Genomic DNA, 13,527 nt, shown 5'->3' on the forward strand with positions numbered 1-13,527 from the left:
ACCCAGGCATCAGTCACTTTTAGACCCATTTAATCATATACTTACCTGTCCTTTATATACCTGTTACCCTTTATCCTCCCGCCCCCAAAGGAAATAGCCTTATGGGACTTGACATATGGCATTAAATTCGAGTATACCATTTTGATAGCAAGTAGTGTTGCTATGTGTATTTAACCACCACGGCAGTCAGAGCGATGCAGGGCATTAGAGCTGAGCCCAAGGCATATCGGGGCACATGAGTCTCCCCATATTTCTTTTATCTAGCAAAGAGCTTTAGATTCTCCATTGTCTTTTATTACTAACAAGGCTGCTTAACTCAAGTCATGCATTCAACCAATATTTATTAAATGCATGCTATGTGCCAAGCACTGTGTCCTGGAGACTATATAGAGAGCAGAAATTAACCAGGTAGAGAGAATAGCACATGCAAAGTCCCTGTGGCAGAAAGGAGCTTGGCCAGTCAGAATGGAAAGAATATTCACGTGGCTGGAGCAGAGAGAGTGCTAGCTACATGCAGTGGGAGGGGGCTGGCAATGTGGGAAAGGGCCATCCTGCCCCATGCACTATGGGCCGAGCTGTGCTGCAGAGCGCATGGGAGGAAGGCACCCTCTGGGCAATGTCTCCAAATATGGTGACTTTCAGCAATACACTGTCTGTTTTTAAGACCACAATAAAAAGACATTAGCAAAAGCAGGATGAGAGCATGATCATGAGTCATATAGAGGAGGTAACCCAAGAATGGCACATTTTTTATTTGGTTTCCTCCCAGACAAAACCACTGGCCCTGCCCTGGGGTTATGCTCCCTGATAGCAGTAGCTGGTATGTACTGAGAGCTAGGGTTGTGCCAGGCACTATTGTAAGCACTTTATTGCCTCATTGACTCTCCATTACCAGCCTCTGAGATATGAACTATTACTACTACTTTTTAATGGATAGACACAGAGAGATGAATAGCTTGGACACATCACACTGCTACGAAGTGGTGAAATTAGAAATGGATCCCAGGCAGCCTCTCTCTGGATGGCCAGCTGATCATGGTGCTGTGCTGATATTGGAACATGAAGGTGGTTCTGCTAGTGGCTCATGTTGAAACGTCTTATCTTTATTCGGAGAAAATGGAAACCATGATGAGGTTTCAAGCAGGTGGTAACATGGTCGCAGGGCATTATCACTTTGCACATATAATGGACCATTGACAAAGACATCATCGCTCCTACGAGGTGATACACAGTCATTGTAGAATAGTTTACAAAAGCAGAAATCCAAAGGAAATAATCACAGCTAGTTGAAATTTCAGGGGGACTTGAGGTATAATGTAAGAGGCATAACATAATTACTGTTTCTGAGGCTGATTGAATGAATTCAGTTGATGTATATGCTGTCAGAAAATTGTTCTGCCCCTGGGAAACGCTTAATGCTTTCTTGGAAGCCGGACTTGAGTGTTTGACTAGATTCTTGTGCAAAAACAAAAAAAGAAAAGACTCTTGTGAAACCTGGATGCAAACTCGCACATCCTGTACTCTCTGGGATGGGAGTGCCTTGGAAAGTATATGGAAATTGCAGTCTTATGTATGTGAGCAGCCTATATATAATCCAGGGAAATGAATAAATTGCCAAGAGCCTTGGGTTTACCTGGAATCATTATCACTACCACCATCAACCTCAAGTTCAGTGTTTTAATGGTCTGTGATTCCATGGTGTTTGGTGCATGGGCCCATATAAACAAGAGGGACACAGATTCTCTTTTAACTGATATGCTGAAATGATTCACAGCCAAATCAACACTGGTTGAGGACCTATTCTATACCAAGCAGTATCTCAGACTAGCCCTGCCAAGGAAGGGAATTCCCCCTCACTCCCCCACCCCACCCCACTGCTTCAGAGATAAGGAAATGGAGACCAAGAGAGTCTAGGGAGAGGGTTTAGGGTTGGATCCAAAATCCACTTGGCTCCAAAGCTGATGCTCTTGGCTTCTCCCTATGAAAACATGTCTGTGAGAGTCTATGCCCATTGTCCATGATGCATTGACCAGGGTAGAGAAAAGATCCTATTTTTTGCAGACACAGACATGAAAGCCTGCCTGTCAGTTGGCTGCTAAACCTCAGATGTTGGCCGAAGACGCAATATTATATACAGTCTTTGCTCCGTTCCCTTTTTCACTGTAATAAAGATTCAGCTGCGGGCTGTTTATCCAGACCCGCTTCTGAAGGCTGCCAGGCGCTCCGTCACCATAATGTCAGGCAGGCAGAGCCAGTTGAGGCTGATTTCTTTTGTTCCACAGCTGCAGAACCAGGAGCTGCTGAGGGCAATGATGAAGAAGGCTGAGCTGGAAATCAATGGCAAAGTGATTGACACGATGAAGAGACTGGAGGATCCTGTACTACGACAGCGCACCCTGGTGGAGCAAGAGAGACAAAAGTACCTGCGCGAAGAGGAGAAAATAGTCAAGAAGCTATGGTGAGTGCCCGTCACTTGTTGCGTGTTTCGCTATTTGACCAGAAAAGGAAACCTGTCTTTGCCAATGAGGAGGCCTCCCTAGATGGTGTTCGCTCCCTCTCTCTTTATTGAGCACCTACTGTGTGCAAGTTACAGTTGTGCTCGTTTGGGGTATCTAGGGACTCTTTGCACCCCTCCGCCCAGGCTCAAGAAATTCAGCAACCCCCGGGTAACTGAGCCGGTCCCTTTAAAAGTTGGAGCCTCACGCTGTATTGTAGGACTCAGCAACACATAAAATTAAAAGGAGCAAATGGCAAAACCCAATGATAAATGGGAAGTCTGCATTTAATCTCAATAAATTAAAACTAATAGCCAAAATAACACAGCACTAAAATTATCCCCCTGTTATTCAACTGTAGTTAAAATCGCAAAAGAAGAATTTAAATGTAAAGTACGTCTGATCCAGAATGAAAGATGCTTCCTTGAACATTACCAATCTTCTATGAGGTTCTTATTGAAAGCATCTATCAAGTTCCTCTATTGAAATGAGCAGAGTTTTATTACTCCCCAGTCACTAGGGCAGGCACATCTTTTACATTAATGTATGTTTTGTTATGCAATGGAGATTTATCATGGAACTATTTCACCTTTTAATATAATGAATACTAATTTTTGTGGGTTCTTCTAATGTTAGTATTTCTTTTGTTTCTTGGAAAGCTTAAACCTTCCAAACTGGGATTGTAAGGGAGCTGCTTTCAAATTCTTTTCATGACCAGGATCACCAGAAGTCACCATGATGGAAAGTACTTACACTCTGTCTCCTATTTGATATTTGAGCTGTATCTTACATTAGCTCAGGTGCCCGTCCAGTGGGTCTGATTAAAATTAGAATGTCCCTCTTAATAGCAGTCTAGAGGAAAAAAAACTGAATTATTATTTTCCTAAAAAAATTACATTTGACCACTCTTTGATATCTTAAAATGTTTTATTTAGTTCATACATTTATAGACAGTTAATCACCTACCATGAGTCAATAAAGCTATTTGTCTACCATTCCCCTGCCTGGCTCACTCCTACACTGGACTGCTCATCTCAGAGTGGTATCGAAATTAAAGACACCTTTTCTAGTCAAGAAGCAAGAATTAATCTCATCTAACCAATAAACACAATTCTTAAAAGAAGGAAATTTACTTTTTCATAGTTTAATTGGAAAACTTGTAAAATATTATTAAAAGGCTATATATTTTTAAAGAAGTTTTTGAGAAGAATCTTGAGATCTAGTTAAGACAATTGGGCTGTCACAAAAATATTTTAACATGAAGAAGATGTTCACAGGTCTCCTGAGGAGCTACAGTCTGGCAAAGCAGAATATATGAGCATGCATACAGCACAAAACAGATGATTTACAGGTGCCTGGTGAACCTGCATGACACAGAGATTGCTTCGGGCCCCAGAGATCAGGGAGACTTAACCTGAAATAAGTTGTTCTTCATATGTCCCCAGGTTAAGCACAATACCATGCACATAGTAGGGCCTCACAACAGGTTTGTTAAACTGAACTGAGATGGCCTTGAAGACAGGTGGGATTTCATCTGTGAAGGCTAGACAGAGGGGCCTCCCAGACAGAAGACCCCTGCAACTCAACAAGTCTTGGTACTAGGAAGACGCAGGATGACCTGGAGAATTGGGGTAGTCCAGTTTAGGGGGAGAGTTGGGTGCAAGATTCCAGTCATGTCTCATATTTGCATTGTGCCATTCCCCTTTGCATGTGCCTGCCTATATTTTGGACCATATTTGCACCCTGTGTGGCTGTTTTATGTCTGTGTTTACCAAAATTGGAAGACCGTGTAACAAAACCTGGATTTCTGGCTTTAGTGAAAATTCCTGGGTCCACCCCAGATTCAGAATTTCTCTGGCTGGAGCTTAGGAATGTGCATTTTACAAATTTACAGGGGAGATTCTGAAGCATCTTCACATTTCAGATGTACTGTTGGCCTGATGAGGAGGTCACTGAAGGTTTCTGATCAAGGAGGTAGAAAAGTCAGAGCTGTATTTCAATTAGGTCCTTCTGGCCACCAGGACTGGTTGAGGGGGGGGGGGAAGATTGGTCTCTAGGAAACCATATTGGGCTCAACTATAACAGTCCAGACAAAAAATCAGCAAGGCCTGAATCAAGCAGTAGAAATAGGAATGGGAAAAGAAATCAAATGCAAAATGGACCAATTGGATGGATCAAGTGGTGAGAAAGATCAGGTTATAAAAGATAGCTGGAAGTTTCAACTCTGGAATATGAGGAAAATGATTATATCTCTCCTTCCCCTCTCCCCTTTCTGTCTGTCCCCTTCTCTCTCCCACTCCCTTGCCTTTTCCTGCCCCTGCAGTCCTCCTGCCCCTCTCCTTATGCACACATACACACACACACACACACACACACACACACACACACACACACACACACATTCCCTTGGGGATTATGTTAGGATACGTTGCTGGTGAGCCATTCAGATAGCAGAGAAATAAAATTTGGGTCTAGAACTATAGTTAGAAATTGGATCAAGATAATTTCTCTTGGTGGGTTTCTACATGGAAATAATATTCAGGCTTCTACTAACAGTCAAATGAAATCTATTTCAAGAAATTAAAGATTTTTTTTAACCAAGGTAGAATGAAAAGTGACTTCAGCAAAGAGAATGGATTGATCTATAAACCATAGTATCTGTGAACATTTGACACTCTTTTGAGCAGAGTTTACACCTCAAAAGTCACATCGATCACTATAATATTAAAATTTTATTTTTAGCATTCATTTTATGCCCATGGTCTCTTTTACATTTTGTATGAACGGAATTATCTGAATGCTTTATCTGTAATAGAAATGTATGAAGAGAAGTAACATTGTGTTGTGTACAATAATATCAGTACACACTTGTGTATGTTCCATGCTCTACAAAGGGAAACCTGTAACATTTAAGGGTCTGCTATGCACAGGATTACAAAATCCAGGAGTCATGTTGTGTAGAAGAGATTAAAACAGAATATCAGGCTGACTGCTTTTGGGTCAGATGACAGCTCCTTAGAGTATTAATTACAGCCTGGCCAGCTTGATTGAGGGTTGCTAATGGAATCATGATAATATTTGGGTCTTAGCTCTTCCATCAAAGCTTAGAAGGACTGGACAGTGTGTCCAGTCTACGTATTTTTAAAAAATTCTGTTTGGTTATAAATGGAAAATAACTTGTCCACACAAAGGTACTATGTTTAGAACTCTTTTGAGAGATGGCACATATTCTCTCCACCTCAGGGAGGCAGAAGCTGTAGGAACAGCCCAGTGGGTTCACATAACACCAAGTTCCTTTCCATAGTTTGTAAATGTGGACAATGAGCAGATGAGGCTTTCCATTTTGGTCCTGAAGTTGCATCATTTTGTCTGAAAGGATCATAGGCAATTTTGGTCCATTTTCCGTAACAGAAGGAAAGACTTTTCAGCAAAAATTTCATCTCACTGCCTGGAGGTGGATGAATTTGTTGTTTGTCCTGTGGTCCTTGCTGAACATATGTGTGCCTGAACCCCTCCCGCAGCTGCCATGCCATCCATAACTTCATCCACTTGCCCAGTGGGAAGGGCCTTCGGGCGCCATCTTTTTGCAGATGCACTGCCTCCCTGTTCTCTTCCTGCTGCTTGCTCCGTGGACTCCCTGCTCCAGCAGTGGAATAGCTGTTCATTTACTGCCACCTACTGGTTCTTCATCTATCAGCTCGGTTTTTTTCCCCATTTAAAGGGGTTTTTCTGTTGGATTTATAGACAAACGGAAACGATACAAACATGTGTTTAGGATGGGGTCATTAATGTGCCCAGGAGACAGGGTGTGGTTTGTTTATTTATTTGTTTGTTTTTGAAGTGTAAGACCTTTATTTAGTTCTACTGGAACTGGCAGTACCCTAAGGGTGTGTGTGTGTGTGTGTGTGTGTGTGTGTGTGTGTGTGTGTGTGTGTGTGTCTATGTGTCTGTGTGTCTGTGTGCGTGTGTCTGTGTTTGTAAATCAGATCTGTGATCCTTTCTTCTCTTTGTAACTTGGAAAGGAAAGTCAATCCTTATTTATGGGACAGTCAGTATAAGCCAGAGATTCAATCAGGGACAAATTTGCTCCCCACCCCTCCCCCAGGGACATTTAATAATTCCTGAAGACATTTGTTTGTCACAAGGTGGGGGAAAGTGCTATTGGCATCTAGTGTATAGCAACCAGGGGTAACTCGTACAATGCAAAGGACAGGCCCCTTTATCTGAATTATCTGGCCCAAAACATCAAGCGCCAAGGTTGAGAAGCCTGATCTGGGTTGCTCGTTTTGCTCCACTACAGCATTCTCTCTCTCTCTCTCTCTCTCTCTCTCTCTCTCTCTCTCTCCTCTCTCTCTCTCCCTCTCTCTCTCCCTCTGTCTTCCTCCCTCCCTTCCTCTCTCATCTGTCATGTCACAAAGTGCACACCTCCCTCCCTTAGTTGGCATCAGCATCACTGAAAATGAAGATTGGGTCCTTTGTCAGCCAGCCACCATCTTCCCTCTGGCCAACCTGGGACTCCTAATTAACAGGCCCTGGGGAAATGTCCTTGCACCTGTTTGACCACACAGCAGACTATTTTAAGCCAAACCAAGCGACTCCTCTAAGAGGTGCTCCCACCATCCAGGTGGAAGGTGGGGGTGGGAGCTGGGACACAGTACCCAATGGGATGTCCAGACGGGCCCTTTGCTACTACACCTGTGCTTTCTGAGGACCTGTGCTCACTGCCGTCTGTGGTCTTCTTACTCTCCCAGTGAGCTGGAAGACTTCGTGGAAGACTTGAAGAAGGACTCTGCATCCGCGGGCCGTGTGGTTACTCTAAAGGACGTGGAAGACGGGGCTTTCCTTCTGCGACAAGTGGGAGAAGCCGTAGCTTCCCTGAAAGGTGAGTTTCCTCCCTGAAGGGACAAGTCGGAAGTGTGTTTCCTGGGGGGATTAAAAATCTGCCCCACAGTGAGGGCTTCGTTCACTCATTCATTTATTCACGCATGCACGTGTTCATCGAACGCCTACATGTGTCAGGCACTGTTCTGAGCACTTGGGATCCATCACTGAACAAAGTAGGCAAACGCCGCTGTCTTCTTGGAGCCTATGTTGTAGTGATGCTATAAGATTTAGGACTAAATGATACTCATAGCAGTTTCACCTCACTGGGCTATTAAAACGCACCAGGCATCTGTGCCAAATTCATTAAAGACAAGCCGAAGGGACAGTCGACCTTATCCCAAATATAAAGAAAGGAAATTGAGGCCGAGAGGCGCTCTGCCCTTGCCCGAGGTCGCTTTAAACCCATCTCTGTCGGCCCCTGAAGATGTGTGAACTGAACCCCAGGCGCTCAACCCTATCAACCCCATCGGGTGTCAGGTGCGGGAGGGGGGCTCGCCCTTCTGGCTTTTTCTCCTACGATTCATCCCACTGCTCTTGGCCTGCAGGAGAATTTCCAACCTTGCAAAACAAGATGCGAGCCATCCTGCGCATAGAAGTCGAGGCTGTGCGGTTTCTGAAGGAGGAGCCGCACCGGCTGGACAGCCTCCTGCAGCGAGTGCGCGGCATGACGGACATCCTGACCATGTTGCGGAGGTGACGGGGCTTCCCGTGGGACGCAGAGTGGGGGGCGGTGTGCTGCCAAGGTTGGGGGCCTACGTCCTGGACTCCCAGGCTTCCTCCGTGCCGCTGGGACCTGTCTCCATGGCTGTGACGTGTCACATCTTATTGCCGGTGTCCTCAGAAGCCGCGGCTCCTTTCCCACCTTGAACTTCTATTGTAATGTGGCTGGCGGGCCTGATTCTTCAGCGGACTTCCTGCGTTTGGCACATGCTAGGGCTTAAAATTTGCTAGTCAACACAGTGAACGTTTTTTGAAAATCATTCGAAGGTGGTTCTTCTCAATAACATTTTGAAGTTTAAAGCATGGATCAAAATATATTATTAGCCTCCTTTACTTGAGGGGCATCAATGACTTCAGTTAGAAGAAAATGAGTGGAAATAAATAAAGCCTTTCTTGAATTACCTACTGAAAGCGTATCTGAGAGATTGTTGGTCCCACCTAGAAAAGATAAATGAACACCCTTGGGTGCCAGAGGCCAAATCACCCTTACCTGCCCATAAAAAAAAGGGTCACAGTGGAGGAAAGACGAAAAGCGATCACTGACTCATCCATGACGTTCACGGAAAAGAAAATTCTTGAACTCCATACCCACGTAAAAAGCGCTGAAATATATTCATGCAGGATTTGTGTTGCCAGAAGCACCTTTATAAATGACATGTCATACCATTATATACTCTGTCTTTGGGTGACAATTCAAGCTCTTCTCAACACAATCGTAACAATAGCTTATACCTGTGAGCACTGAACTAAGCCTTTATAAGTATAAGCTCATTTGGTCCTAATCAAAACCCTATAGGGCAGGCATTGTTTTTCCCATTGTGTAGATAGAACCTGAGATTGGGGGAGATCCAGTGCAGGTCAGAGGTGGGGATGGGATATGAACTGATAGTTTGACTCCAGAGATCAGAGTTGGTTCTGATCGCACAGCCTGGTGTTCAGTAATATTTGGACATTCTGCCTGTTCCAGCCCTGGTGTTGGGTGTTAAAAATATAATAATGAAGACAAATAGGACCTCTGTCCTTATAAAACTTCCTCTCTCACATGGGAAATAGACACAATTACCAAAAATAAACTATTTCCCAACAGTGGAAGTCCCCGAGTTTCCAGTTTAATAGAACTAGGAAATTGCAGAGACAAATTACCCTTCAGATCTTGGACCAGATTTGAGAGCACGTCACAAACTGAAATAACATATAAGACAGTTTCTTGGAACAGTTTTAATCACTAACTATAATCATTTGATCAGATTTATAAGAGAAATATATTAAATGTGCAGCTGACGTTTAGATGAATTATTAACCATAGGAGCAAGTGAAATTTTTCTAGTAACAAAGACCTCAGGAAAGAGCCTCTTTTGGGATAAAAACACTACGGAGCAGCCGTTTCATCACCTGCATACATTCCAGGATGCCAAAGGATTTTTTTATTTTTATTTTTTAGCTGAGCCATCCTGCCACCTGTTGGCAGCTCAGCTGCAGCTCAGCTCGGGTCGGGCATCGAACCACTGTTGCTCAGAGCTCAAACTCTTGAGTGAGCTCTTAACCAACTGAGCCACTCGGCCGGCCCTCAGGATGCCAAAGGATTTGATTCAAACAATGGCCTCCTCCTGCAAAGACCACACCTGACTGAGTATAGGAAGAAATTGTATCTGGGTTACATATTCTTGTAGGTTCGCTCATTTTAAATTGCTAGAGTGAACTTTTCTTCCAGGAGGATAAAAATCTGTTGAAAAGAATTCTTCATTAAGCTCTCACCTAAATGTGGTAACCCATCCGCAAAGCCTAAAACAAACCACCCTTGTTAAGTGGAAATAGATAGCAAGCTGGCAGATAGCACTACCCCATTCTCCCTTCTCTTCCCTGAAAAACAATTAAAAAAAAAAAATTGAGAGCCAGCACAGGGTGATAAAGCTCAGTATTTGCCTTATCTCCAGGGAATGTAAGTTCTAAAAAAAGATAGGATTGTGTGTTTTGAATATTATAGGACTTTTTGTCACATATGTGCTCAGTAGTGAGAATGAGAGATAAAGCCAGTTAAGTCACTTTAAAAATAAAAAGATACCTTAGTTGCCATCAGGCTGCCTTTCACAAGCCTTTATACTACTCATTTTTTATTGGTATCTTTTGTGTGTAACGTGCTGTACTCGGCACTGTGGAAGACACAATGAAGAAGGTAAGAATATATATGCCCCCCCACCACCACCACCAAGGACATGCATATGTCCTGACACATTGACAAAGAATATAAAGCAGGTGACAGTCACAGTTCAGAGCAATTTAGTGGCCTGGGAAGATGCTGAAATGTTTTTGTACGTGTTGAATTTGACGTGCTAGAAGGATATCTAAACACAGCTGCCTGCCAGGCACTTAGAAATGTGGACTGAAGTTCAAGAGACAGGGGTGTCTGTCCCTGCATAACTGGAAGGGAGAGAGGGAGGGAAGGAGAGAGGGAGGAGAGTTTTAGATTTGGAAGTTACCTGAATCGTCGTTGTCATCATCATCATTATAACATTCTATAGAAAAGTATCTGAGACTGAAAAAGGTGACATTCCTGACATTATATCACTAGAACATGGTAGAACTGATATTTAGACACAGGTCTGTCTGACCCCAAAGGCCATGTCTTTTCCACTGCACCATGAGTGGAGATAGAAAAATATCATCAAACGACCCCAACGCAGACGAGGATGAGGGCGAACCCAGCTGTTCAATTTGGAGTCATTGTTGACCTTGCAGAAAGGTTGGTCAAGTCCCGGTGGGAAAGCCAGGTTGCACCAGGCGGAGCTACAGGAAGAGCAAGCAGAAAGAATTAGGCTACAAACTGCCCTCCCAAGATGTTTGGCAGTAAAAGGAAGAGAGTATGGAGGGTTTAGGAAGCTTTGGGGGTTAGAACGGGGCATGTGTGAGCTCTGTAGGCCGGGAGCAGGTAGAGGAGGTATTGTTAGAACCATGTATGTGATCACACCACCACCAACACCACCACCCAAATTGTGATGGAATCACATCAGGGAGGGCGCCACAGTGCTAGTGGACAGAGAAAAACAAAGCGTCTCCTGAGGAAAAGACTGAGAAAGCACCTGCCAGAGATAACTAGGAGGTGATTCAAGAGCTTTGGGAAGTTGCTATGGAAACCCTCAACCCTGAGCTGCTACTCTGAGTTTTAGAATGTTTTCATTTTGCCACAAAATCTTGCCTGGCTTTGGGATGACACAGCAGTCTAATACATCATGCTAATAAAATGAAAGTTACCCGTTTGAATACTTAATGCTGCTATGCATGCTTTCTCCTAGACATGTCACTGATGGGCTCTTGAAAGGTACAGATGCAGCCCAGGCTGCACAGTATGTCGCTATGGAAAAGGCCACCGCTGCAGAAGTCCTCAAGAGCCAGGAGGAGGCATCCCATACCTCAGGCCAGCCCCTCCACAGCACAGGAGTCCCTCGAGATGTGAAGTCGGAAGTGGTGCCTTTGACGGTTCATCATGCACAGAGCTCCCCCGTGGTCATCCAGCCTTCCCAGATCTCCTCCACCCTCCTGAATCCGGCCCAGCACTTGCCTGGGGGCACTGGTCCTCACCCGGCCAGCCCTCCAGCTGTCGCACAGGAAGCAACCTCAGCTCTGCAGTCAGCACAGGCCCCTCAGTCCCCACAGACGCCCCTGAATGGTTCCACCACGCAGAGCTTCTTCATTGAGGAAATCCACAGTGTGAGCGCCAAGAACAGGGCGATGTCTATTGAGGTAGAATCCTACTTCCATTTTTCATAACCCCATAAAGGACTGTAACATGTGGTCCTTTCCCTCAAAGAGTTTACAGTCTGCTTGTAGAGATACTTCATAGATGTGTCAAAGCTATATTTTTGTCAAAAAAATGTATGTATATGAAAAGTAGATTTAAAAAAAACAAAACAAAACAAAGCTGAATAGGATTCAATGGCCAGATTAAGAGAAAGGTCATCAGATTTCAGACAAGGATGACACACCTAACCTAGAGGAAGCTGAGGCGGTGGAATGCTGGTAACTGCTTAACAACTGGCTCTCTGGTAGGAAAAGCCCCTTTGTAATATTTGCCAGTGTCTGTAGGGTAAAGACTCCCAGCATCACTGATGTCGAGTTAACATGACATCACTGAAGATGCAGTTGGGGAGATGTGAGAATTCAGCTGTCCTGAGACAGGGGGAGCTGGCTCAAGCATATCCCTGGTGAATGCAGGCCTGGGGAGGGTTTGCCACTGGCCTTGACAAGTAAGAGAATCTGGGTAAGCAGAGAAGGTTGGTGAGGGCATTCTAGGATAAAGAAATGCTAGAGCAAAGGCTGGGACCATGAGGCAATCTGTTTAACTGGAACAAGAAAGAGCAGATAAGGCTGGCAAAACAGGCCAGAACCTGATTTGGGAGAGCTTGAAAACCAGCCCAAGATGTGTGAAGTTCATTGTGGAGGTATCAGAGAAATGCTGCAGCTTGGACCAGTGATAAAAAATGGCGTCTTCAGAAAATTAATCTGGACACAATATACAGAATTGACTGAGGTGCTGGGTCTAGAATTAAGGGTGCTGGATGGAAAGTTATTACAGTAGTCTCAGAATGAAAGGCATGCACAGTCAAAATCAAAGGAGAAAGCTAGGTCTTAAGGCCACACAACATAGAGAGAAGACATGCTATGTTTTTAAATATTCTTTTTATTAAGAGCTGGTACGAATGCTCAAGCAGCACTTTTTGCTTCCCTTGCTTTCTCCTTTGTCCTACCTACAATGTTTCCTCCACTCATTATTACATCCCCAGCAACCTGTTCCTAACTATTCCTGCCTCTCTTGCAAGTCAGAAGTAGATAACCCAGGTTTCAAGAGGAGATGATCTCTTAAAACTGCTGGGGCCTCAGTCATGGCAACTGGGCCTCTGAACACTGGGTAGCTGCTCTCTGCTCCAAAGTCAGCTGTTTGCAAAATGTTGTCATATGAGGGGGTGGTGGAACGATGATTGGCAGACGATGACCCATGAGGTCATCCTGATGGGGTAGGGTAGAGAACTGAACACACTTTTCCTTCGAAAGTGGATCTGCCACTTTAAACATCCCCATATTTAAAGGATGTCAGTGGGACACATCTTTTATTTAACAAATATCTATTGAGAACCCACTGGGCATTTTGAGTTATTGTTATGTGTACATTTTAAGTTATGAGTCATTTCCGACACTGCCCCGATCCACAGGAAGGCGGCCTGAGACTTTTTGGCAACTCGGCACCATTCGCTCAAGGAGCATCACAGAGCACCACGTATACCAGGCCCTCATAGGCTTCGGGGCAGGCAGTGAACAGGGAAGACCAAGTCCGTGCCCTCAAGAAACTTACTTGCTTATAGGGAAAGACAGAGAACAAGTACAGAGGGTGCTAAAAAAATGTATACACATTTTAAGAAAGGAAAAAACTGTATTA

The 13,527-nt window shown here is 44.3% G+C and overlaps 1 protein-coding gene across 18 annotated transcripts in view; it reads left to right on the forward strand.

The window, feature by feature from the left end:
* Nucleotides 1-13,527, forward strand: part of KIAA1217 (KIAA1217 ortholog) — a 475,355-nt gene that overhangs the window by 442,050 nt on the left and 19,778 nt on the right. For all 18 annotated transcript variants that reach the window (XM_019668323.1, XM_019668333.1, XM_019668318.1 and 15 more), the window contains 4 exons: nucleotides 2,283-2,458; nucleotides 7,247-7,377; nucleotides 7,925-8,072; nucleotides 11,390-11,837. In XM_019668323.1, coding sequence (XP_019523868.1) covers nucleotides 2,283-2,458; nucleotides 7,247-7,377; nucleotides 7,925-8,072; nucleotides 11,390-11,837 — 903 coding nt within the window. The remainder of the gene's footprint in view (nucleotides 1-2,282; nucleotides 2,459-7,246; nucleotides 7,378-7,924; nucleotides 8,073-11,389; nucleotides 11,838-13,527) is intronic.

Source organism: Hipposideros armiger, unplaced genomic scaffold (assembly GCF_001890085.2).
Source record: "Hipposideros armiger isolate ML-2016 unplaced genomic scaffold, ASM189008v1 scaffold_524, whole genome shotgun sequence".
Classification (NCBI taxonomy): domain Eukaryota; kingdom Metazoa; phylum Chordata; class Mammalia; order Chiroptera; family Hipposideridae; genus Hipposideros; species Hipposideros armiger.